The sequence below is a fragment of the Chroicocephalus ridibundus genome, chromosome 2, assembly GCF_963924245.1.
Source record: "Chroicocephalus ridibundus chromosome 2, bChrRid1.1, whole genome shotgun sequence".
Lineage (NCBI taxonomy): Eukaryota > Metazoa > Chordata > Aves > Charadriiformes > Laridae > Chroicocephalus > Chroicocephalus ridibundus.
The window spans coordinates 43,178,842-43,205,790 of record NC_086285.1 but is presented as its reverse complement, the minus strand read 5'-3'; the positions used below and the strand labels follow the sequence as shown (position 1 = coordinate 43,205,790).

At 41.2% G+C, this 26,949-nt stretch overlaps 1 protein-coding gene across 2 annotated transcripts; it reads right to left on the bottom strand.

The window, feature by feature from the left end:
- Window positions 1-20,354: 20,354 nt before the first annotated feature.
- On the bottom strand, window positions 20,355-26,094 carry OXSM (3-oxoacyl-ACP synthase, mitochondrial). 2 transcript variants are annotated; one of them, XM_063325213.1, is made up of 3 exons: window positions 26,011-26,094; window positions 23,962-24,979; window positions 20,359-21,244 (listed from the first exon to the last, which is right to left on the bottom strand). In XM_063325213.1, the coding sequence occupies exons 2-3, from the start codon at window positions 24,942-24,944 to the stop codon at window positions 20,842-20,844; spliced, it is 1,386 nt and encodes a 461-aa protein (XP_063181283.1). In that variant the 5' UTR covers window positions 24,945-24,979; window positions 26,011-26,094; the 3' UTR covers window positions 20,359-20,841. The 2 variants fall into 2 exon arrangements, with proteins under 2 accessions (XP_063181284.1, XP_063181283.1); XM_063325214.1 differs by lacking the exon at window positions 26,011-26,094 and having other exon boundaries at window positions 20,355-21,244; window positions 23,962-24,950.
- Window positions 26,095-26,949: the final 855 nt, after the last annotated feature.

Here is a 26,949-nt window from a genome sequence, read left to right as displayed (position 1 = left end):
CAACTGGGAGAAAGAGGATAGCAGAATTACTCCCTTATTTTTAGTTTTCTGAATGCCCATATTTTCCTTAAAAAGGGAGATGTTAGTGTCCTACAATAAAATATGTTTCTTCTCAGGCAAATAAGATGATTCATCCACCCTCGGATATTTCAGTTTGCCAAAGAAAACTGAAAAAAGTCATTCCATATCATATCCAAACAAAAGTAGATTTTGAGTTAGCATTTTGGCCAGCAAAATGATACTCCAAGTAGGGTTGCGCTATAGAGTGTCTGCTCTTAACTACAAAGAAATAATTGAGGCAGATCTCTGGAGAAGCAGACATCTCTATCACCCTTCTAAGAAAGTGTGACTGCTTTGTAATAGAGTGAAATAAATCCATTTCAGCAGCACCTGAAGCACACCGACTCTGCATCAGTGGTACAGCTCCGGGGAGCAGACATACACAGCTGCCAGCATTTCACACGCAACTGCTGATTTACTTGGTAGCCTACCCACTCATCAGAAGCACATGGGGATACTCCAGGAGAAAAGGAGCTTGTCTGAAACACCAATCTGAGGTGCTGCTCTTAGGTTTACCCATCAGTGCCAGGAGGCAGCTGGAGGAGAGGAGGGGGTGGTTTAACCACACTGCCATCATCCTGACCTAGAGCTTAGAGTGTGACTGCAAAGTCATCCTACCACCCTCAGTTTCTTCAGAACAAACCCCCTTAAATAGCCAAAAAGTGGAGTTATCAGCTGCCACCACTAAGCAGGTACCAAAACTTTCCTTTTGGGAACAGTGTGGAAGGAGTTTCTCAGACCATCCCTCTCAGCAGACCTCTATGCTTTCCTCTGGGGAAAAAGAGCTTCCAAAACCCATTTGCTCTCTCCCCTTCCCAAGGGATGGAACGTAGAAGAAACACTGAGAGCAAGTGGAGATTCCCATTCCTGGGAGGAAGCATCAGTATATGCTGAGTGAGGCTGCTTTTAGGAAAATCCTACTCCTATTCATTTCTGAGGAGCTGCTCAGCCTGCACATGTATCTGAAGCAGGGTTCCTAGACAAATACCCATTTCCCTTCGTACCGCTCTGACTTAGTGTCTCCTACTTGTCCAGCCCTTCAAAGATCTAGGGGGCTAAGCAAAGCCAGAAAACAGCTCAAACCCAGGCTTTGATCCAGGTTTAACACCCAGGGAAAGCCAACCTTGAGACAGGAGGAGTTAAAAACGCCACCAACTAAAAGAAATAACGTTAATTACCTCAAAGCATACAAAAATGATGGAGAATTAAATTTTCGTTATCCAATCTCAATTCATTCTTTGCACAGAACACACCACTTCAGGGCTTCTGTGATATTGAAAAGCAATGGATTTGTGACATTTAGTCACCAGCTACACAAAAAACAAGCAAATCCTTAAAAGCCTGGGATTATGGCACTCTAATATGATTCAGTTCCTACATAATGTGCAAATTTGTTTGTTTGGAGCTCCTCTAACTGAAAAGTGCCAAACTTGTGGAAACAGTTGTGTCTGCCTCAAGTGAAATGAGCATTAAAATGCAGCCAGATCCCCACTGTCTGAAAATCAGATCCTTTATCTCCAACTCCAGTGGTTCACAAGACATTGCTACATTCCTATTGGAAATAAAACTGAACATCACAGCATGAAGCTGATAAAGCTGATGTGATGTACAAGGCTGATATTTCACAGCTTTCCAAAAATAGAAACAAATTGACAGAGGCAGTACATTTTCTAATCACTGCTCATGAGCCAAAAATTTTCAGTCACTGGTTATTTAAGATTCACACAGACATGCTCTATATTTCTAGGATATACTCCAGAGATTAACTAACCTTTTCATGAAAACAAAACCAGTGCATGTGCACAGCAAAATTTACCCATCGGATACCAACCAATGGATTTAATTTCATGTTAATAAGACCATTGCCAAATATACTTCAGACCTATCTGCTAAACTTACATACATTAGAAATAATGCTGTTCCAGGCTAGTAATTCATCTTCACATTCTGCATGAAAACAGGAGCATGATAAGCAGGCAATTCCCCATGCAACATCTTTCAAGATTGATAGATGTATTTCTCTTCTGCCCGAGTCAAAACCAAAACTCTGAAACCATTTTTAAAGGATCTGCATAAGTTTTCAGGCTGGACCTCAAAATTCATAGCAAGCTTTGTCCGGATTAGGATGAGGAACTTTTGTGAGCACACGCAGGTGAGGGTCATAGTCTGAGGCGTGGGAGATCCAGTCAGGTTTCTGCACTGCCCAATTCAAAGCAGACTTTTGGAGAAGCAAGAGATTAATCCCACTTAGAGATGGGAAATGAACTGCATCTCCAAATCTATGTGCAGTGCCACAAGCACCTTACCTTCTAGGAAAAAGGAAAATAAATTACGTTTGTTCCTCCACATTCACCTCCACCCAAAAATACATTGCCAAAGTTGTTACAACTTCATGAAAATGTCCAGGTTCTATATAAAAGCACCCAGATCCTTAAAAACTCCAAACAGCTCTATAAAAAACCTGTAAAATATACGAGCCCCAATCAAAGAAGTTAATCTAGCTGACCAAGAAAAGTATGAGTGTGCCAGTGGAGAGGCTGAACTGAAATATCCATTATTTTCTTTAGAAATATGCAGAAGGCTGCTCATTTCACCCTAACACTAACAGAAGCCAGAATAATGAGGACAAACAACTACCAAAGTGACTGTAAGACTCATAGCTCAAAATGTTGAAAATGCCAGCAAGGCTAGACACGTAACAGAACTTGCAAGAATTCAGCCAGCATAGAACATTGAGCAATCTTTGGTTGTGTTTTTTCATATTTATTTATGAACCAGAAGGAATATGTCATAAAAGCACAGAGAGCTGGATAGTAAGTTTTGAGCAAAGTGTGATAAGAGGTTGCTAGGCAAGAGAAGACAGAGTGGGATGGCAGTCATGCAACAGGGTCACAGCAGCATCCATTGAGCAAGACAGATCTGAAGTCAGTTGCAGATACGATCTGTTTATAAGGAATGGCAATCGGAAAGGACAAGCAGACAGATTTTCTGCAGTTCTTTGACCAATGCTTAGCCCCAATAGGTACCAAAGTAGTAACCTAATGTTACATTCATTTGGCTTACATAAAGCCAGAAATAAACAAGTATCAATTCATTAGTATGGGGTACATTGCAGTGTCAGACCTTATGCCTTAGTTTTGTTTCCAAAATAAAATTGCTTTGCTTGAGAACATTATAAAATACTGACCTGATCAGAAATTGGAATTTCTCTTCCATTAGGAAACAAATGCTCATGGATCAGAATTTCTATCTCAAGGCAGAATAAGATGTTGAATTACTTCCAATTTTTACTGAACGCGAAGTTGTCCCCTCCCTCCCTCCAAACCTCAAGGTGTCAAAACATGTTGTTGGCGCTCAAGCCTAAAATGCTTCTATTGCACGTAAAGCCTACGGGGGGATGGAGCTGGCATCCCTCACAGCCTGGACCTTGCAACCAGACTCTATGTCCTGTGACTGCCGCGGTCATGACACCCCCCTGATGAGTACAGCACCTCAACACAGGACAAAGCGCTGCCTTTTTTTGTACAGAGAGAGGCCAGACTATGGCAAAGAGGAGAAACGCCTTTGCATAGTGTGCTACAGCACTTCAGGCAGACAGAGTGACAAATGGATTCAAAATATTTTCTCAGTGCAAAATCGAGGTGTTTCAGCCTACCAGCGTTTTCCAATTGAACGTTTCGGTTCCATAGAAAACAAATGCCAGGCACCCAAATTGACAGTCTTTCACCAATGTTAGTATATACTTATTGTTTTTAATTAACCCAATGGTTCCAGTTAGCGCATCATACAGCAAGTGCAGTATTATAAGTAACAGTATGGTAATGCCAGCACATTTGAATGCAGTGTGACTTTTAACAGGTTTTTAATCCACAGTTTGAAAAAAAAACCATTAAAAAAATAAGAAGGGAAAAGGCATTACTTGAGATATGGGTAACAATTCATCTGATTCTGTGTCATTTTTATAATCCCAGCTTTTGAGCTTCTGTGGCCTTATATTGATTTTCTCTGCTCTTTCTCTCCTATTTCTTTTTAAGTTATGGAAAGTGAACATATTTAATATAAAACAGATTTTGCTTTATTTTTTCAGGTAAGCCTGTTAAAAGTAGAAAATACTTCATCTACCGCACACAGAAAAAGCGTAACATTAAGCATTTGACATTAAATCTTGGTAGACAAATATCGTCTCTATTTAATTATCTGCCCAAAATTGATAGAAGCATAGCATCAGCTTTTGAAAATCTCAGCAGCAAAACTCCCACTGATATCAGTGGGTCTAGGATCTCACTCAAAATTTTACAATGATCCCCCCCCCCCCCCATTTTGAACAAGTAACATCTCTTTGTGCAATAATTGGCAGCTATTAGTGTCAGTTTGGCAGATACAGAGCTGCATGGGTCTGTGGGAAATTTATGCCTCCCAACATGCCATGCTAAATTTAAGCCTGTTGCATAATATGCAGATTCATTGTCATGCATGTAACGTGGCTAAGAATATCTAAAGTTCAAGGGAACTTAATATGCATGCAGACTAAAAAGGAGGGTTTAAATGCATTCTGGGCTTTACCACATGGAATAAAAAGCACTGATGACTCCCTTTAGTAAAATAATCCATTCTTGCAGTCACTTCTGTGAACATACGTTTCACTCACATACAACTTTAAATTAAGACATTAAAAATAGAAAAAACAGTAAAAGAAAGGCTTACTACTTGATTCTATTGAGCCATTATTTCAGTCTTAGCTGTGGGGGCACACTGCTCGAAAGCTGTTCTGAGGAACTCTGAGGCCTGCTTTCTCCTCCAAAACTAAAAACTGAAAAATTTATCTCCACAATCCCCTTCCATATTCTTCCCCCACACACACACACACGATACCTATAAGAAGAGATCTCCTTTCCTGCTTGATCTTGAAGACTGTGGGAAACCTTACATGTAATTAAGCATTTTTACTTCTGGTCTGAACCTGAATGCAGAAAATACAGCACAGGTAGACAATGTGTATATTATCTACATCTTTTCAGAAACTTAAAATATCATCTTAATCCTAGATGAACACTCTAGCCAATTTTTATTACCAATCATTACAAAGAATGCAAATAAAATCAGAAGGTTTGGTGAAGTTCTATCTCTTTGGTCTTCCTCTCTACTGCATATTCTAAAGTGAAAACTTCTGGAAACCTTGATAGATAAGACAGGAGAATGGCCAAAGAACCATTTCCAATGTTTGGGGGTTTTGTTGGTTTGAGGTTTTGGGTTTTTTTTGTCTTCTAACCATTATCAACAAACCTTTTCTGGAGTAATTCCCTGGAGATGAGATAGTTTCTAACCTATAGCCTGATTCATCTTGAGCCATCAAAATGCATTTAATATTAGGAGCCAAGTCATCTTTTCAATGCACACAAAAATATTCCAGGTGCCCCATCCAAATATTATGCTTCACACAAACCATTTTCCACAGAATACATGCTTTAAAATTTAACCTTCCGGTTTTCACGTTCAGACTAATACATATTTCCTTTTGCTCTGTCAAGCCAGCATAACCACAAGTCCTCTGCACAGGATATTTATTCTCACTTTTTACCAGGTATCCCAGCCCTATGGAAATAACTCCCTGGAAAGCATCCCTAGTCTGTGTTAATACAGAAGTGCCCCCAGTAACTATTTTAAAACATTTATTAGCATCACCAGTGTGACGTGGTCTAGGAAGATATAAGATATGAGAAAATTCTTCCTACGGTCTGAACATTCACCATATTTCAGTGAAGTGTGATGCTGATGCAAGGCTATTAAGCCCTTTGAACTTCAGATCATATCAGTTTGGGATTAGTCTCTGTTACTTGGCTTTTTGGTACTACCTCAGTCTGCCTGGATTAAACATAACATAGAATCACCAAGTACAATGCTCAATTATTTTTTTTTAAGGAAAAACTTTAAAACTTTCTAACAAAATGGGTCAACATAAGTTCAGTATTTCAACAGCAGAAAAACAGAGATGAAATATGAGTATTTTGAAAAACATGAACAAGCACTTGGAAAATTCTGTTGACAGTTCTTATTTGTTGCTGTTATTGTTAAATTACTTCAAACTAGAGATAAGGTTGACAGGAAAACCTGGAAGAATTAAGTCTATGGTAACATAGGTGGCAATTGGATCAAGATTAAAATAACCAGAGAGAAGGAAGAATAAGAGACAATTTGAAATATTGTGAATAGTTCCAAGCAAGAACTAAGCACTGGGGGGATTCACCTGAAATGATGGTATTTGTTCAACATTAAAAATAATTAATAAAACGACAAAAAAAAATTAAGCAAAGCATATAATAAGAGAGAAAATTATTTACTTCTTCCTTAAAAGAAAAGCAGTATTGTGTCCTTGGTAAGATGTATCCTATTCTGATTCATCTTTTCAAGGACAGAATGCTACTTCTAGAATAAATGCACATGGACGTGCAATGGAAGAGACATTTTAGTACCCTTACCTAAAGATGTCCTCTCATTTTATTTTATTCATGTTACCCTTTCAAAGGATTAAAAGCCAGATCTTACAGGCATGATGACATAATTCCAAATTCCTCACAGGTGGATGTCACATTTGTTCTAATGATTGGGAACTGGCAGAAATTTGAAAGAAAACAGCAAAAACACAATTGTGTCTACCAAGAACTTCAAATTATGCTAAAGTTTGAGATAAAGATTTCAAGGTGTTTTTGAGGAAGTTTAAAATGCTATGTTTTGAGTATATCTATTTTATAAATGTTTCTAAGCTTTATGTCTTGCATACCATTATCCCTTTGCCATGATTATTGTACCCATACGACTGAACAAGAAGTTTTGACCAAAGGCAACTTCTGCAAGCACATGGCAACACGGTCTATCCATGGGCTGGGTCAGATCCCACGGAAGCAACATCTCCTGCCACCTGTTTGGTGGCATAGCTTTGCAAAGAGAGCAGTCAAACCAAGGTGTTTCAGCCTCTTGCTTAACCAATCAGCTGCCAAATGCAGCTTTGGCCAACCTCAGAAATATGTACAGTAGGAAACCTAGTGACCTGGTGAAATGGTGCCACTGTCTCAGGTACATAAGACCCGAAAAGGACCACACAGCTGAAGTCCAGGTGTAGAAAATCCACTAAGGCACCCACTGAGGTGGCTTAAGCCTAATGTGACACCTCTAGAGGTAATTAATATACTGCCTAAATTTTTCATAAGACTAAGGATACCATAAGCTTCCTGGACAGAAGCAAAATCCACTCTTTGCATTTTACAATGTATTTTGGTTCTTGTTTTCATGGCCTGACATGACTCAGCATTCAAGTTATTCACTGCTAATGTTGTTCTTCTCTAACTCCCCTTGCTTTGGCCAAGATACTTGACTTGCCATCTGGTGTTCTTCCATCTGTCTGACCCACCTTTTAAATGGGGAAGTCAAGAAAAATTCTCTTTCAAAAAGTCCCCTGTTAAAACACACCTTCCAGAAGACAATGAAGACTCTTTGAATCTCATGAAACAATAGCTTATAAAAACAACAAACACACAGAAAAAGTGGAAATTATGTGACAAATGCAAGTCAAGGAATTATCTTTGTTGTCTGCTGTTCTTGCCTCCAAGTCCTACCTACACTACTCTATCTGTAGAATGAAATAACTATTACCTCACAGCTACTGTTGAGCTATATTAATATTAGATTGCAATCGGTTAACAACAGTGATGGAGTACAAGAGCTATGACCAGAGACCAGGACAGTAAACACTGTTGATCTAATGCACTAATCACAGGCATTGATATTGGATTACTCTGCTAAGTAACTACAGTCTGCTAGTATCTGATAGATATTTTATATGCCTCTAATTCACTTAATGCTTTTTATAGCACTATCATTAGATAGTTCTAATAGCTTAGGATCTCTTTCATATGAAATATTTGTGGCTATCACTGCTATAGGAAGAACTGCTCAGGGATACCAGAAAAAAATCCTCATATAGCAAGGGAAGAGCAGAAAGCATTGGCGCTACAGAATAAGAGTTGTCACACCAGAGACAGAATTATTTTATTTTAAGAAAATGAAGACAAAATTCCATTATGAATAAAAAGCAGTTTAAAAAAATTAAAGATTTCTCGGATACCACTATTAGGATGCCTATTTAATCAGTACTTCGTACTGGTCCATGCGTCTCAATCTCCTTCATGCACTTTACTTGCCTGGCCTCCTGACTCAGAGCAGACAAGTTAACTCCATTTCCTTCAGCAAGTATTCCTGACTTGTGTATCTGGCAAATAATTTATTTAACTGTTCGCTAATAAGCAAAGAGAAAAGAATCTGTCACTAAAATAATCTTGGAACCCTCCATCTGTTATAGATAGCGTGGTTCTGTTTAAACATATACTGGGAATGAACAATTTATTTTTCTGTTTACTTGTTAACCCAAACCCTGTGCATTTCATAATGATGGAAAAACCTACAGATGACTAACTGTAATCCCAGAGATTCAATATTTCCAAGTTGTCTACAACTTTATGGCCTAAGCACCAGCAGAAACCAAAGGATCGAATATCCTCAAGTGCTCTTGGTGAGGGGCATCCAGTATTTTAAATTTCATTCTAACCCTTCAGGGTAGAATACAGAAAATTTGAAGGTCCTACGGTCATTTTTTTGCTAGGGTTGGAGAGTTAATTACTTTGAAAAGAGTCAACAGCACGGTTAAGGACATCTGTATTTCAGCTCTCTGATCAGTACCAGTTGCTTAGATCTTGGAAAAAGGAATAAATGTTGAGTACCTAGTACAGCAGTCCTGACCTCATTCTAGGTCCTTTAGCACTATCCCAAAATAAATTACATCGTTAATGAAATGCAGAAACTGACAGGACTGCTAACACTTTCCTTAGTAATGGTCTAACCATCAAAGACCCGAAGAGAATAACTGAATGGTTGTTAGGGATAAGACCAGCTCTTAACATGTTCACCAGGATTTTTTGAAATTGCAAACAACATAGAACTATTGTATTATTGGAACTGACTTTATCTACCTGTACAGTGAAGCCAGCCTCTTCTTGACCATTTTTTATGATCAGCAACAGGACCCATCAACCATCTGGTAATTGTCAGCCAAAGGCCAGGAAGAAAGCTGGGGTCTACTAACGATACAGGATATACAGAGAGCGTCTCAGGGAAAGCTGGGGAGTGGAAACACAGATACGCCCTCACCACATAGCTCAAGCCAGGGCTGGGAGCTGAGTCTGAGTTTAAATGGGCTCCTGGGCAGTGGGTATGTGGGAGGGCGTCCCAGCTGGGGCCTCTCGGGGCAATCACAGCCTGCAGGTGCCCACAGGGCCCTGACACATACATAAGCGTATGCACACGTGTTCAAAGGGTTGGTTAGAGCTTAGAGTCAATACAAAGCCATCCTTGTGGCCTGTTTCTTGTATTAGCACAGAGGGGAGTGGTTTGGGTTATGTGCTTCAGAAATCTGAGAGAAAAAAAATCTTCTTTGCTCTCTCAGTTGCCTGGGGTTTTTTTCCCTCTGAGAAATGCAAGTCACTGTACAAACAGACCTGCAGCAACAGGCAGGTTTCTGAGAGCACTGAAGCTCTTGAGCAGCCCAGCAGCCTTATTCCCACGGAAGGCAACAGTAGTTTTGCAATTCAGTGAAGGCAGGGTTTCACCAACGAAGTCAGAAAAGAACCTGGAAGCCTTCCTAGGCCAATCTCCCTAAGACACCTAGTGTGCAAGTGTTGAGTGGCACTGGCTGTTCAAACAGCACATCTTAGACAACTGCGAGTCAGCCTGGGGATATTCACCCACTTTGAATATGCTCCCATGGGATGCACGCTTCAGGAATGGAGACTGCCATCGTCCATGGCCTCTCTGGAAGAAAGACCTCCCTCGGGGTGCTGCAGCACTTCTGGAGGTGGCATCTCTGGGTCAGGCAATCCAGGCTCTGGCTGGAGACCTGGGTTGAGACCGTGGGGGCCATAGCTGGGCCCAGGCCTGGCTGTGATATGGCGGAGCTGCAGCTCTGGCGGGGCCAAGCACTATGGCCTCAGCCAAAAGCAGCTCCCTCAGGCAGGGTTGGTCCTGGGACCTCTCCCTGCAGAGGGGCAGGGCGGCGCTGCTGGCCCTGAGCCCTGCAGCCAAGAGGTGGCTGCTCTTGGGGCCTGGCGCTTGCATTAAAGAAACCACAGAATAAAGTATCTCCATCGGCTGTCAGAGCAGCTCTGGGATTCAGTCTCAAACACCTAAGATATCTTTGGGGCATACTTTTGAGGTATACTTTACCTGGTCCATTAAAAACAAGAATGAGGCAGGAGCAATGACTGCTTTTTTTTGTTGTTGTTAATCTTTCCCCCTCTTTCCTATTTCCTCAAAATAAATATTATGCAATAAATGTTATCATTTGCCTATGAACGCAATTTAGGAATTTCTTTTGAAACACTTCCCAGGAGACTCTTCCTTTCTATCAGCCTTGCAGGCTACTCCCCTCAGAACGGAGATGCAGGGAGATGGAGCCAGAGGATGAAAGGAACAGGAGCAGAAGCAACAGCTGAGCCACGTTCAATACCTCGTTAAGCACAGGGATTTCTAAGCTGCCTTGATTAATTTGTAATTTACTGTAGGAAACAAGTCTTAAGGAAAAAAAGTGTCTTAAGACACTTATGAAAAAGGTCCAAAACAAGAAAACTGAGTCACAACAAATATTGAGCTATTCCCAACATATTTCTATTATTTCTGTTATCAAACTTTATGGTCCTGTCAGGGCTAGAGCCAACAGGGACCTCTTCTGCCCTCTCTGTCTCAGCAAAGACATCCAGGCACCAAAGCATCATAAAGCAATTTATTTTTCTTTAATCTCCTGATTCCTTCCTTTCAGCAATTGCGTATGGATATACTACTTAGGAAACATAGAATAATTTCCCCTCTTCGCCGCTCTGCCCATGCTTCTCCTGCCTGATGCTATAACATCATAGCATTGCAGAGCTGCCGACCCCTCCAAAGTCTGGGCACTTAAGCAAGTCAGTCCAAACTTGATTTTTATTCACACAGAGAAACTCAGATGAGCTTTATGAAGAGAAAAGTAAAGGCTGGATGAAAGGCGTTTAGAGCCTTTCTTCCTTTCCCTGCTGTATTCCTCCTGTTGGTGGTTTGAAAGGGAAAGCGATGACTAAGGGTAATAATCATCGATCTCAGACCCTGGGTGCCCGGAGCTCCTCAGAAAACTGAGATTTTGCTGCCACCGTGTGGTCACCCTGATTCCGCCCGCGATTTTCTCTGCTCAGGGGGAACCACCGTGGAACACGATGGTTGCACGGGGGAAAAGGGTCCATCTTCTAGGAGGGAGAAAAGAGGTCTTCACGCAAAACTACTCACATGGCTGTGCCCTGGGTCAAACACTAATCTTAACCCTAAGGCTAACCGGGTCAAGCCCAACTGAGTTTGATGCACGCTGGGAGAGCAGGAGTGGCTGCTCTCGGTAGAGGCTCATCAGTTTTGCCCAGTTTCAGAAAATGCTTTGAGCACGTCTCTTACATTTCCTCCCACAGGACTGACAGTTGCTGATAGTTTTAAATGTTTAATACCCTTCATAACTGAAATCACTGGAAATGTTTTAAAATAGCATCAGTAGGATCAGCTCTCCAGGCACCACATGGCACTGGGAACAGGCTTTAGGTGGTCTGAAACTGTTCTGACACAGTCCTTTGGTCACCAGGTGTCACAGACACAGACACAAACATCTCTTCAAGAACCAATCTCTTCAAGAGCATATACTAGCAGTGGAAATGCCTCTGGAGTTTGTCATACTGAGCATGTCCAGAAAACCAAGCACACATTCTTTAAGTAGAGGATTTTTAAGTTTTCCTCTGGAGACCTACTGGAGTTGAGTGGGAGAGACATTAAACTTCCCTTCCAGAAATCCTAAAGCACACCTCTTCCAGAAGCTGTCCTACAGCATCCCCCGAGGCGCAGACTGATTCAGTCCGGTGCAGAACTGGTATCCATAACATCCCAGTACTGGTCAGCGTGCTGGCAAATGAACCTGGCTGTCAGCCAGTAAACCCTGGGCTCACAAATATTGTGTGAATCACAATGTTTTCTTTTTTAGCTGTTTCAGAAAAGGACAGTGTTATTCTACAGTGCCAGCAGACCAGGAACAAATCATTCAGTATGGAAATGAGAATGTCTCAGTGACATGGTGACCACGTATATGTTCTTCCTAGGGACCTCGTAAAATGTGTGGATCTAAACAGTAAATACAACTAAGGTCTTCAGTAAGCATGATTATTTCAGGCAAGGTGACCCATGGGAGTGAGATCTTTTTGTTGGTCCATTTCCCAACAGCCATACACCCACATGCTAAACAAAACCACTGCAACCAACGCCCTCATTGACAGTCTGGGGAGGAACAAAGACTAATTAATTTAATAAAGGCCAAATTATTTGCTCCCATTATAAGCATAACATTGGAGAAAATCCCAAATGCATCCAGCAGTAACTTCACCTAGCTTGCTGGACATTACAGTTGCCTCTGAGGAACCATGTTCTGTTTATTTTCAAGGGTTTGAGCAATTGTCATTCTGAACACCCTCTTCAGCACACATTCAAGCTGCCTAATACAGAACAAAGATGTCCTCTGTTCTCATTCCACCTTATTTTGTTGAATTACAAAGAGAACGCCTCTAAACCAGATGTGAATAGAAAAACTACTTCTCCTTGACTTTGTTGCAGTGGTAGGCTCCCTGTACAATTTGCTAACAATCTCAGGAATCTGCTTCTCTTGGTGCTTCTGACTTTGAAATCTTTTTTTTTTTTTTTTTGTTCATATGAATCCTTTGAGTAAAGGTCATTTCCTCTCTCTCTGTTATTGAAAGAAATCAGATGTGAGAGCTATTTCTATAAACTCCACCCCCACCCACTCTGCTAAGAAGGGCATGCATTTGAGTAATTTGCCTACACTAGTACGGAAAAAGCACTGACAAAAACTGACTTGCAACCATGACAAAGGTTCTCATTCTCCTCCTTTTCCCAACAGGGAGACATAGGCGATTCCCTCACATTCTGATCCAAAGAGTGAAAATCGCTAACATCCCCCACGTAGCAGTTAAATTAAGGCTATGCCCAAAATAAAAATGGAAAAAAAAAAAAGTTTGACTTACCAAATGTAGATCAGTCTTAGTTTTATCTAAATTAAGAAACTTATTGCATATCTTTATAAACCAATTTCAACCTACAGGTAATGAGCTTCTGTTCAGAAAAGCCAATAGGACAGACAATGAGATCTAATGGACTTCACACAAGCCAGAGTGCAATACTTCTAGAATCATATTTCTGTCTCTGACAGATCCTTCAATCTCTTACTGATTCCTAAACCTTATCTCTATACAATGGAGAGAACAATGTTAAGCTGGGATTGTGAGGAGAAAGCAATATGATTTTAATTCTTCATTTTGTACTACACTACACTTTCGTATCTTTCAATGTACTTTAGGTAATAAACATAGAGCGAATTTTCTGATCACCATTCATTCACCCCCTTCTGTTTCTGGAGACCCTTCCCTACTACAGGTCCTCTGGGTTCCATCTCTTGCCCTCCACATCTAGCCCTATGCCTGGTACTGTGTCTGTGAGAGGCTTTAATGTGTCCCTTTACTTCTCTCTCATGCGAGGCAATGCTCGCATCTGCCCAAACTCACTCTCACTTTCCTTTCCATGCCAGGTGATCTGTGGGACCCATTTCTTTTGATTCCTTCTACTACACCAACACAAGCTCGCACGTGTGACTGCCACGCAGTCAGCTGAGCGCATGAGTAGGGACTTCATGGTTACCCCCTGTCCTCACAGTCCCAGCACACCTACAGCATTTTCTTCCCATCCAAGAGAGGAGTCATCTAGTCTGTTCAACAGACACAGACAGGCGCTATTTCTGTTTATGCACTCTGGGCTGGGTGCAGATCCAGGTTTATTAGATCAAGACCAGCAAAGTGCAACCCCAGCTGTATTGGTCTGGCCTCCTGCACACATGCAAGGACCTTAGGGTAGTCACCAAGCTTATAGAAGTTGGCTGGCTTCTGGTGGATGCAATTATGGAGATCGTTGAAGCTGCTGGCTCTGTTACCCAAATGACATCCAGTATCCAGTTTTTCCAGGAGCCAAGAGAATTCCTGCCACTGATTTAAGATATTCCCTGAGCGTTCCCATGTAATATAAGACAGAATTTTAAAGATTTCACATTAAATACAGATAGATGATACCAAGTTGCATGTAAGTCTCCCTAGACTATAGAGACCATTCCTGGAAAAAACAGTCCCCAGGAAAAGCCAGAAATTACAATGTCTCCTTAAAAAAAATAATAATAAAAAAAAGCAGATAGGATTATTCTTTGCTGACATTCTTTCAGAACTTATTGTATTCCATATCAAGCCCACTGTTAGCAACCCATCTGCTTTTTTTCTTTCTTTCTTTCTTCCAACAAACTCAAACCATTACGAGACCTAACTCCTAAATCAACTCCTAGGATAACTTGTATATCGTATTTCAGCCCACAGCACATTTGATGGCATTCTGAACTCTGGGAAACAGTCCATTAGGCATGAAACAACAACTGATCACCGCTCATAGCAATAACTTTTAACACCAAGAGCCTGACAATGACAAAAAAGGGAAACTACAAAACAATATTAACTAACATATGGATGTCCAGCTATTTAACATCTGCTTTACAGCACCCTAGGAAAACTGCAAGACCCACGTTAAAATATATTCTTCTCTTTTTCAATTATAGTTCCTATTTTGCATTTCTTGTGCTCTTTATGAACACAGGTCTTTTTTCAATCCTTCTTATTACTATTTTATTTCACTTCACTCCTATTAACACATTTTGCCAGAGACCTTGGGCTGCAATAGCCTTATATACTACCAGTTTGGTACTCCTGTATATTAGCCGTCATACTAAAATTATTGTGCCTCCTACACAGAGGTACTGACTATAAGCAATTGATACTGGCATATTTCTTTACAGTTCAATAACTCTGGGTAGAAAATTGGTTTTCTACTAAGTTAAAATTAATCATCACTGTTACAAAAGTTGGAGTTGTGTCTACTGCCCAAGCAGAAACTATTATACATTTTGCTTAGCTTATGAAACTGTCTTCATCCCGTTTTTTTTCTGTCACTGATGCTAGCTTTAGAAATCAAATGGAAGCCCGTCTTCTTCGCAACAAAAAAAATGGGAACTAAAGGTATATTCCTAAAATGTGATCTATACAGAATTATTTCTAATCTCAGATGAGACAATCTATGTTGATTAAACTGAAGAGCCTAAATGATCTTGATTGACAGAAATATCCAGAAGGAAGGAATATTTTCACTATGGTCTTAGCTGTGGAAAATGCTGATGCCAGCTTCAATTTCCTATTTTGTGAAAACTAGCTAGTGAGTTTGGGCCAACATTACTGTAGAATCTAAATCTTGAGGGTAGTTACTCTCCCCACATCATAGGAGGGAGGGAGATGTGATTTGGTCTACATAATGAACAGAAGCCCTGGAAGACTTGTCCAAACTCACAAAGGTACTTAATGATCAAATGTCTTTTTGTTTCAGGTGAAATGTGATTTATACATCAAAAACAAAGGAAGATAAGATATACTCCTACATGCATATTGAAGAACTTGAAGCTGAACCTCAACAACTTGAAGTCGCACAGAGAGCCTCCAACAGAAAAAGCATGTAGTGAGTCTATGTCTTTCAAGTACCATGCACGCAAGTTAGTCCATTTTTAGCGCTACTGAAGAAGTTGAAGCGGTATATATTCACAAGTCATTGGACAAAGGCACTTCAGGAAAATCAGTGCGATTAGGACTTCAACATGTCCTTAAAACCGATAATTATTTCCATTCTGCAGTATTCTCCACTATTCCAGCTGCATTTGAAACGCAGAGCGTTTGGCTTCTCTTTGATATATGCACTTTTATAAAGCAAGGTTATATACATCCCAAAGTTTGGGCTGGTTATTTCTTTAAAATGCTGCACACCTTTGTGATTCAAACTGAGAAAATATAGCCAAACTTGTTTTTTTCTCTTTCAGACAGTAAAATCTAGTGGTAATGTATTATTTACACAAATTAGGAAAAGAGATAAGAGAGTGAAGACAGAAAAAAAAGCCTGGAGGAGAAAAACTTAGCAATTCAATATACATTCTTTTCATTCTCTGATACAGCAATATCTATTTTTCACTTCAGAATAAGACACACACATACTGATGAAGGACCGAAACCTACAGCGTGGAAGAAAAAGGTCTGTGGAAACCTTTCCTCAAAAATTGTCACAGGTAGAAGGTAGAAATGCTCCGTGCTCAAAAACTCTTTCAAGCTTTAAATGGATGTTAATTTGAATTCATTTGAATTCATTTAGGAACTGGCAAGACATTACTTTATACATTCTTTCATTAGTAAAAAATGCGCTGTATGCCTAAGAAAAAAACTTATGCACACTGAATTAAACTAACCTGAGTAAACTGAAATTGAGGAATATATTCTCTCTACACTTGCAGAACAAGTCCAAAATGAAACGAGGTTTATAATTTCAACAAACTGTTTCTAGAGACAGCGGTAATTAACCCTGAGCAGTGGCTTGACTTTTGTAAGATTTCAGCAAACATATGCTGCTTGCATTTTTTTTATAACACAACTTTTTATTAGGTTCCTTTAATAAATGACTGCATGTAAGTTGTCATGATTCCAATTTTTGTTTCAAATGTATTTATTTCTAAAAAAATTCTTTTAAGTAAAAATCTTTAATTTAAATCAAAACATTATTTTAAATAATCTATTTTTATCTGGCTTCCACCTCACCAATGAGTAAATAACTGGGACTGAGAGATTTCTTAAACAACACTCATGTTCTTTGTCACAATTCACATTTCCACAAGGAAAACCTGACGTCATTATCAGTAGCAGCCAGAAATCAGAGTCTGCAGTTTTTCGTTGAGGGAGTGTGTATATTCAGATGTTTCTTTTAACATCAGCTGGATTGCTAAAAAGCATCACAATTTCAATGCTTTCCATACAGTCTCCTATAACATCCTTACTGACAAACTGATGGAGTATGGACTAGATAAGCAGATAGCGAAGTGGACTGAAAACTGGCCAAACTGCTGGGCTTCGAGGACTGTGACCAGCAGCGTGAAGTCAAGCTGGACACCGGTGGAGTGCCCCAGAGATGTATTCTGGGACAAGTATACTGTTTAACATCTTCATTAATGCCTGGATGATGGGATAAAGTCCTCAGCAAGCTGGCTGATGATACAAAACTAGGAGGAGCAGTTGATACACCAGGTGGGTGTCCTGCCATCCAGAGAGACCTGGACAGGCTGGAGAAATGGGCTGACAGGTACGTCATGGAGTCCAACAAAGGGAAATGCCAAGTCCTGCACCTGAGGAGAGATAACTCCATGCACCCACCATTCCCCCTCAGGCTAACCAGATGGAAAGCAGTTTTGGCAGAAAAAGACCTGGTGGTCCTGAGGGACCAGCTGCCCTTGCAGCAGAGAAGGCCAAAAGCATCACGGGCTGCATTAAGAAGAGCATCAGCAACAGGTCACGGGAGACAATCCTTTCCCTCTACTCAGCACTGGTGAGATGCATCTGCAGTGCTGGGTCAGGCTTGAGCTCCCCAGCACATGAGAAACACAGACGTACTGAAGCAAGTCCAGCGAAGGGCCACAAAGATGATGAAGGAACTGGAGCATGTGACATATGAGGAGAGGATGAAAGAGCTGGGACTGTTCAGTCTGGATAAGAGAAGGCTCTGGGCGGGTCTTATCAATGTGTATAAATACCTGATGGGGGGAATGAAGAAGAGGGAGCCACACTCTGCAGTGTCCAGTGAAAGAATAAGAGGCAATGGGCACACATTTAAATACAGGTATTTCCGTCAGTGAGGGTGACCAAGCATTGGCACAGGTTACCCAGAGAGGCTGTGGAGTCTCCATCCTTGGAGATACTCAAAACCCAGGTGAACGTGGCCCTGAGCAACCTGCTGCAGCTGGCCCTGCTTTGAGGAGGGGGACTGGACTAGGTGATCTCCAGAAGTGCCCTCCAGCCTTGGCCACTCTGTGATCCTGCCTGGAGCATCCGGCTCTCACAAGTGTGTTGCACCACTTCAGAAGCAGGCTTCAAAAGAAACACTCTGCCAGCATTTCCAGGCTTTGCTTATCAGACTGTAATTAACTCCAAGCTTATAAGTCTAAATGTTAAGCTTTTTTAGTCCGAACTCTGGAGCATTACATCTCTTTATTATTAAGAGGAAGGGAGCATTTTAAGGGAAACCATTCTGTTTTAATATGTTGGTCAATTTGCCCACTCGTTTAGCAACAGAGAGAGATCTATTTTCCTTTTATGGTTGAAGCTACCATAATAAAGCAGTAATTAGCAGTAAGTAGTCCCTGATTAGCTCAGTGGGGTATGTGATAAAAAGAGATGACTCCAAACAAGTACATAAAAGTGAAAACTATACACACACAAAAAAATCAAATAGACAGGTGTTAAACTTTGGCTCTATTAATTTTTTTAAAAATCTGAATTCCCTACAGGGGACACTATTTACTACTGCATCCAGGCCTCTTAAAATTATCCATAATCAAAACACCTAAAATAACTATTGTCACAAAGCTTTCATGGTTTAAAGGTTACCTGCAGCAGATGATTAAATTGCACCAAGCTGAAGTGAGGAGAAAGATCTTTTAATCACTTCAGTTTCTGTTTTATTTGTCTGTGTGACAGTATAATCTGTCTTTTCATGGTTGGTACACAAGAATCCACATCCAACGTTCCTGGGGCCACGATCTCTGATATCGGAGGGAAAGGAAAGCATATCTCTCTGTCACAATATTAATTACAGGTCTGCAGCTATGGAACAAGATTGGGTGAGTTTAGTCAGGCCACAATAATGCAGCACTATCTACTCTTCCCATATTCCACCCTGGATTACAACTACCTGAAAAATTATCTCTGGAAGAAACTCGCTAGATGGTTTCTTCCAAATTCACAACCCTGCTCCTAGCTCTCTCCTGGAGGCTGATTTCTTTAAATTAATTCCTTTTTGCATATGATTTGCAGAGAGCAATGTTGAATTTTAAATTCTGCCTTTTATATTGCATGCAATCGAGGTCCTCATTCATTGTACTGATACTACTAATAAACACAAGCAAAAAGTTTGTAGCTATTATCCCCAACAGCAAATTCCTATACTCTCTCTAGTTTGTATGCTCTTACATTTTCCCTTTAGCAATATAATATTTTACTTTCAGGCTTATAATTCATTAATCTATTTCGGACTGCATTGTTCTGTACGAGCTCAGCTTCTGAAAGAGTCTTAATCATTTTCTGACTACATTTTTCTCATCATTCTCTTTAACTTTCTATTCAATAAAGACAGCAAATGCAAAAATTATGCCGTTTCATATCATCATGCAGACCATTTGTATAAATAACGAGGTTTTAGGGTACTGCTAAGCCTCATTATAGCCCATTAGTAAGCTCTTTCCACAATGAAATTTACTTACAGTAAAGCTACTTTAGCATGTCCTTTACTTTAAATCCAGTGAGACACTTTGCCTCCATTTACACAGGTCAAAGGCTAAGACTGACATTTTAAAAATTAAAACTGGTGAAATTCTTTTAGCAAACTAACCCAACAAGAGGGATGTCCAACTTCACTCACATCCATGCTATCGATTGAGGCACTACTTGGCTAAGATGCTGACTGGTGCCAGAAGGAACAGCCAAAGTCCTTTACTTGTTCTTTGCAAGAGACAACCTAAACCACCATCAATATTTCAACTTCAGGTACAATTTCATTTTCCTCTTCTCTTTCTTCCCTTTTCTCATACCCAACATAATACCCAGATTTGTTTCTTGCATATGCTTCCCCCACCCCCCCAAAAAAACTCCTTATTTTTCCAAGTTTGGCTAGTTCTATTTTTCCATTTCATCAGAACAACCAGGAGTTTCAAAAGTCTTTTTTCTTTCCATGTAACTTTCTAAAATTGTTGATACCATACTTGCATATCTACCTTGCTATTCTTGTCTAATATTTCAGAAAACAGGTTATCACCTACTAATTCTATCTCTGTGCCACGTGTAAGATGTATAGGCCATGCTGTACGTATACTTCACTGTTACCACTCCACGCCACGGCTAAGGAAGTAACACAATATATGGAAATGAATAAAGCTGAAAAGAAAATGCACCACTGTCAGAAATTTCATGAACTCCTATATTATTGTCATTTGTGTGGAAGAATGTGCATAAGTCTATGTTATTTGAAACAACTTATGATGAGGAAAAAGGCAGAATTATAAACGGAACAGGTAACAAAGGGGAGGCCAGTCATAAACCTTGTACCATCATGTACTAAGTTATCAAGTCACGACTGTGGAGTCCTAACACGTCAGCCAGCCTCCCTTTTGCATAAATGTTTCTGAGCAATTTCTATGCCACATGCATATGAAAAACCTTTTCTAATGAAGCAAAGCCACAGAATGATCAATGTCTCTTCTAGTCCGGAACAAAAACTTCTTTACCATGCAAAGATAAGGTCTTTTATTTACCTTTTATTAAAATGAGTAAAAGAAGTTCCCTCTTTCTAAAAGAATTACTGATGTAAACGTTACAGTGAATAAAGTTCTTGCATATCACATGAGCAATTCTCAAAGCAGAGAAAAGATCACAGTACACCAAGGGTGGCAGCACAGAAAATCATTTTCGGTGCCATTTTTCCCAATACGCGCAGCCTAAGTTAAACACTTGCAAAGCACAAAGTTGCATTAGTACCACCAAAGCCAAATGAATTTGTGAGTGCTATGCGTCGTTTTTCAGTTTTCCACTCCTGAGCTGTTAAAGGAACATAATTGAGATCAAACTCTGCCTCTGTTTTCTCTAAGTTGAGAGTAGGTGGCAAAATTCCATGGTAACAGGACAGTGCAGTAAAAGCTGCTTCAATAGCTCCTGCAGCCCCCAAGAGATGTCCCGTTGCTCCTTTTGTTGAGGAAACTGCAATATTACGTGAGTGATCTTTAAAAAGTCTCTTGATTGCTTGATTCTCAGCAGCGTCTCCTAGAGGTGTAGAAGTTGCATGAGCATTGACGTATGTTATATCTTCAGGTTTGATCCCAGAATCTTTTATTGCTGCAGACATACACCTAAGGAAAAAAAAAAGAAGACAGAATGCTGAATTTCCCATTATATTTTTGTCACTAACACACATGTACAAACCAAAAGCAAAAGTACAGGGTGTTTTAAAATGTTTATCATTGTATACTTTACCAGAGATGTAAATGACAAGAGATGGATTCATCTAACTAAACACACAAGCATCTATATTTAGCCACACAAGAAAGACAGTAGGGGTGAGGCCCAGGATAAAATCAGACTTGCTGACAAAAATTCCACAGTTGGGAAAAATACAAAAAGGAAAGAAAGAAGATACAACAATCAATCTCTACTCACTACATTAATATATCAAAGACCCTTTTCAATGCAAAATATGAAAACATTCGAGAAATAGCTACCTGAAATTATTACAAAAATTTAAATTCCCTCCACTGAAGTTTCTCTAGTGCAGTGACACATTAATGTAACATTCACTACAATGGTCCAAGAAATCCCCTTCCCATTGTAAATGAAAAGAAGCTTCCCTAGTTCTTACATTTTATTTCCCTTCATATTTACAGTATTAGGGAATTAGGAAAAAAAAAATGCTCTATCAGACAAAAATATTGGGAAATGAAAGAAAAATTCTGCAGCCATCCTCTTCGTGAGCTTCTTTTGCAAGCTTTCCAGAGGCTCAAAGATATCAAGGAGATAGCACAAATTCCCATATATAAAATGAAATTTACTGAAAGTCACACTCTTCTACTCTGACACAGTATGTTCCACTCTGACTCCTGATGACCTGTGGACTGTGACTGTGACATAAAACACGCTTTTTTATGAAAACCACAGAAGGATCAATACAGCTCCATACTGTGATTTTCTTACAGATTTCCCACAGAAAGAAGGGGAGGAATCACACGTCTCTCCTTGCACACACAGCTTAACGCAGTATCTCTGAGCAAAGGACTACTGACTCTTTTGAAATTTATCAAAAATAAGTAAATAAAAAAAGCTCCAAAAAAAAAAAGAAGATAGCACAAGCTGCTGGCCAAATTCAAATATGTCCAGTACAATCTTCTACCCTGAGAAGCATCCAGCTTAGCTTAGCGCGTAGGCCCCAGTGAGCCAACATTCAGGCTAAAAAGATTACTGATCGACCATGAGGGAAACAGATACATTAATTTAGTTAAATACGGCAGCTCAAGGAACATATTTACTTAAGGATGTAACATTAATTGTGTAGAACACACTTAATATCCACACTTCTGAGTCTGGCTTTGCTTCTCCTTTCCTGCAGGTTTATTCCAACGTATGTATTAGTCTCCAACTCTAGTAGTTATTAGAAGATGACAAAAAATGTATTCCCCTAAGTTTTTTTGACGTGGCAAATAAAATCCATACAGAAAAGTAAGAGAAGCATACACATTTCAGATTTAATCCATATACCACTGCAGTAACAAAATATTGGTGTGAAGACTGTATTAAAATGTATTATTTCATCTCAAGGGTGGAAAGGCTCAACATTTCAGAGATACCAAGATTAACTTTCAGCTACTTCGCGCTGTGAATTTAATTTATACGCTACTGCAATCACAAAATATACAAAAATTCTGTTACAATATATCGCCATATCATCTCAAGGGTAAACAAGTCTGAAAATCTGAGATAAGACACTCCTGATTACTCAGCTCACACCTAAGTCTGCAGAACAATTAAGTATGAATCAAATAGCATAGAGAGAAACCTGGTATATTACTTCTTCAAAAATTTGTTAACCCAATAAAGATGCAAACACAGCTTTACAATACCATGCAGAAGTTTGATCTATTTGTGCAGTGATATACTGAATTGTTATTAAATAGTCACATACATTCGGAATAACGCAAACTAAATCTTTACTGACGATTCCAGTCAGTAATAGCATTCAGCCTACACAAAGCTCACAAACAGTACATACACTTACACGTGTAATTGAACTGACAATTTAATTAGGTCAAAGATAAAGATTAGATTAATATCATCTACTTGTGAATTGGTTTTGATGAGATAAACAATGATAAAGCTTTACCATCTCACTAAACAGTACTGAAGTGCATTTCTGCTATGTCCCTCCACCAACACTCTCTGCTGCATCAGAATGAAGTATTTAAATACGATTGTAGCACAGGCATATGATCTAAATACTTCCCCTATGAAAAGCCAAAGTCTTTTCCAAATAAGAATAACCACAATTAATGCTAATTACATGTACAGTAATTATTCTAACAAACTCGATCCTCCAAGTGCTCTACAGCTTTCATCACTTGGGATTTCTTTAAGGACACTATTCCCCTTTCAGACCACAACAGACAACATGACCTGCTTTTGCAGTGGGGTCTCTCTTCTCTATGGACAAAGGGTGAAGGAGAACCTGAACAGGTTCTACCATACCACAAAAATCTTAAAAATTAGATTTCCATTGGGAACACTGTGTGAACAGCTGTAGGCATCAAAATCTTTCACATAGAGAAAGTTTTTATAACTCTATGCAAAAAAAAGGCTGATTCTAGCAAGAACTGGCCTTCACCTTGTTACTAAAAAAAGAAAATTGGGGCAAAACCTTACCAGAAGCTCTTTTATTTTTCAGATTAAGTTTTCAGGCTTTTGGAATATTAATTCAAGATAGAACATAATTTCTCTAGGAAAAGCATGCAATAACAGAAACGCATGAACCCACTAAAATTAACATATGAAGCAGCCATCATAGTCAACATAGAGTTCTTACCTGAATGCACCATCTCCCTCTGGATTAGGTGCTGTTATGTGGCAAGCATCACCAGACAGTCCATAACCTAAAACTTCTGCATAGATCCTAGCACCTCTTTGTACAGCGTGTTCATATTCTCCCAAGACCAGCACAGCAGCACCCTCTCCCATTACAAACCCTTCTCTCTGCGAATCAAATGGTCGACAGGCCATTTTAGGGCTGGAGTTAAAACTCGTGCTGAGGGCCCGAGCTCTGGCAAATCCAGCCAAGGACAAAGGACTAATGCAAGCCTCAGTCCCTCCAGCCAACATGACATCAGCATCACCAGCTGCAATAAATCTAAAGGAGTCTCCAACAGCATGTGCGCCTGTGGTACAAGCAGTTGACACCGCATGATTCGGCCCTTTCAGTTGGTATTTAATGCTGATCTGGCCTGCTGCCATATTGACCAAAATCTTTGGGACAAAGAACGGGCTGACCTTGTTATAACCCTTTGTTTTAAATAAAGCGGCTGTATCAGAAATCTCTTCCAGAGGAACCATTCCCATCCCAATTGCCACGCCGGCACTTAAGCGATCCTGTTCAGACTGGGGAGACCAGCCAGAGTCCTTCATTGCCAGCTCTGCTGCACCGATGGCCATAACAGTCGCAGAACTCATGGATTTGATCTCTGACTTTGACACAAAGCTTTCTTCACTGAACTGACCCTCCTCATTTCCCCTTGGCACGCAAGCAGCCACTTTACATGGGACGCCTGCATATTCTTCCCCATCTAGCGATGCAATCCCACTGTCTCCTTGGAGAAGGCGCTTCCACACAAGCTGAGTCCCCACACCAAGAGGGGACACTAAGCCAATACCTGTAACAACTACTTTCCTTCGATATGCAGGCAGTGACTTGCTGAAAGCTCTTCTGTGGTTTTGTAAATGCAGGCTTAAATTCAGACTCCGGAGATGAAGATTTGCAATCTTTAATAGAGCCCACGAGCACTGTGAGAACATGGTGGAAATCAATCACTTGAAGCGCATTCCTGTAACTGGGGGAAAAGACACAAACAGAATAAAGCAGCCAATGTGAAAAATATTCCACGTACACAAAGTTAATAACCTGCTTTTTACATTAACGTCTATTTTCAACCCTTCAGTAAGGGATGTAGTTTCCATGTCTGTAATCAGGAGCAGCATGTGTTACTGCTGACAGGGTATAGAAACACATTCACTTTGTGAATGCCTCTAGTGGGCTCTTCTAGCTTCAGCTGCTAATGAATACGACTTTGCACTGGTGTGGACTGCAAGGCATACTCTGGTTTTGCTGCAATACTCCCCGTGGGGCTTTAACCACCAGCTGGCTGGTATCAACAATGAGAGGAGAAAAGTGTGCGTTGACCTTAAAGTGTATGTCCCACCATTATCATGTTAAGGATATTGTCATCTCAACCTTTAGGTCAGGCAGAACCGTCTAGAAAACTCAGGTGTCAAGAAACTCTCCCTGGTCATGTCACCAAGGCAATTAGTATCTTGGACAAAGCTCCTCATCTTTCTGCCTCCACCTACCCTTTACCAGCGTTGGGGTATTTAGACTGTCAGGGGGACAGTACCCCAAGTGCATTTGAGCGAGATACACCATCACACCACCTCCCTTGAAGGTAACGCCACCAGGTCCCACGTATGGCAAGGCCTGAGGAGCGAGGGCAGCAAGGCCGCTGCTGCGCACAAGCCTTTCAGGCAGGAGAGGACTATGCCAAGCAATCCCACCGCTCCCCACTCTCTCGCCTTGCCCGGGCCGCCGCCGGGTCGGGCATTACTCTGGTGGGAAGCCGCCAGCACACGGCAGCAGGCCCGAGGCTGAGGCACGGCTCTGGCAACAGGTCATTTCTCCCCGAGAACGAGAGCCACCGGGACTTTAAGGGCATTAAGCAGCTTTTAATGTATAAAACAGCAACTAAAACCGCTGCGATGGCGCCACGAGACTCCCCTGCTCCACCCACGGTTTCAGCCGCGGCGGCAGCCCCCCGCCGCCGCCATTGCCGTACCTCCCGCCTCCCCCCATCCTAGCCCTCAGCGGTACCTCCGCCGGCCGCGCTCGCCCCCCCCCCCGCGTCACGATGGTTGGCTCCGCCTCCAGTTCCGACAGCTGGGGGACGCACCACACGGGGCAGACGAAGGGGGATGGCGGACACGGGACGGCTTTGTAGCCGATCCCCGATGTCACGATTGGTGAGGAGCCGGGCGAGCGAATCGGCAACTCGGCGGTGGACTGCGTGGCCGGGCGGCGTTTCCCGCTCCCGCCGTACCTGTGGGGAGGTGGTGGCGGCTGGGCCCGGCCCGGCCCGGCCCGGCGTGGTCCGGTCCTGGGGTCCTCAGTGCAGGAGTAAGTAGCACTGACAGCTGGGAAAAGGCAAAGAAATCCCTTCTTTCCCCGAACCACGCCATTTAAAGCACGCAAAGGAAGATTAAAAAAACCCTAAAAAGCTACAAACGAACACGCGGTCTTAGTGGAATAAGGCGTAAGAGGGTAACGCTGCGGCCGTGAGGGAAACCCAGCTGTTTCCCATCAGTTTCCTTAACGCTGGCGGTGTGCTGCGGCATGCCTCAGCAGCGAGCAGGTAGGAACTGGCAAAACTCCTGCTGTAATGAACACATAACCGTGTAATTGACGGCCGTCACGCACCCACGCAGGAGGAGCTCCTCAGGACCTCGTGGCCTTTCCCAGGCCCATTTCATGTTCTACCAGAACTAATTCCTTGGTACAGTTTTCTCGCCTACACCTTGTTCCCTTGCTCTAGTCCCAATCCCCATTTGATCCCTGTTCTTCCATCTGCGCCCCTCTGGTTGCCGTCCTCCGCCAACTCCCAGCTTTGCTGTCGCATTCCTGGGTTAAGTGAGTCTCCACACACACAGAGGCCAAAATCCTGGTAGAGAAGACAGCAAGATGTAAACAAAGCCCGGTTGATCGCTGACCTCACAGGAGTGTCTTGGAAATACATGTACAAATACACCAACAGCA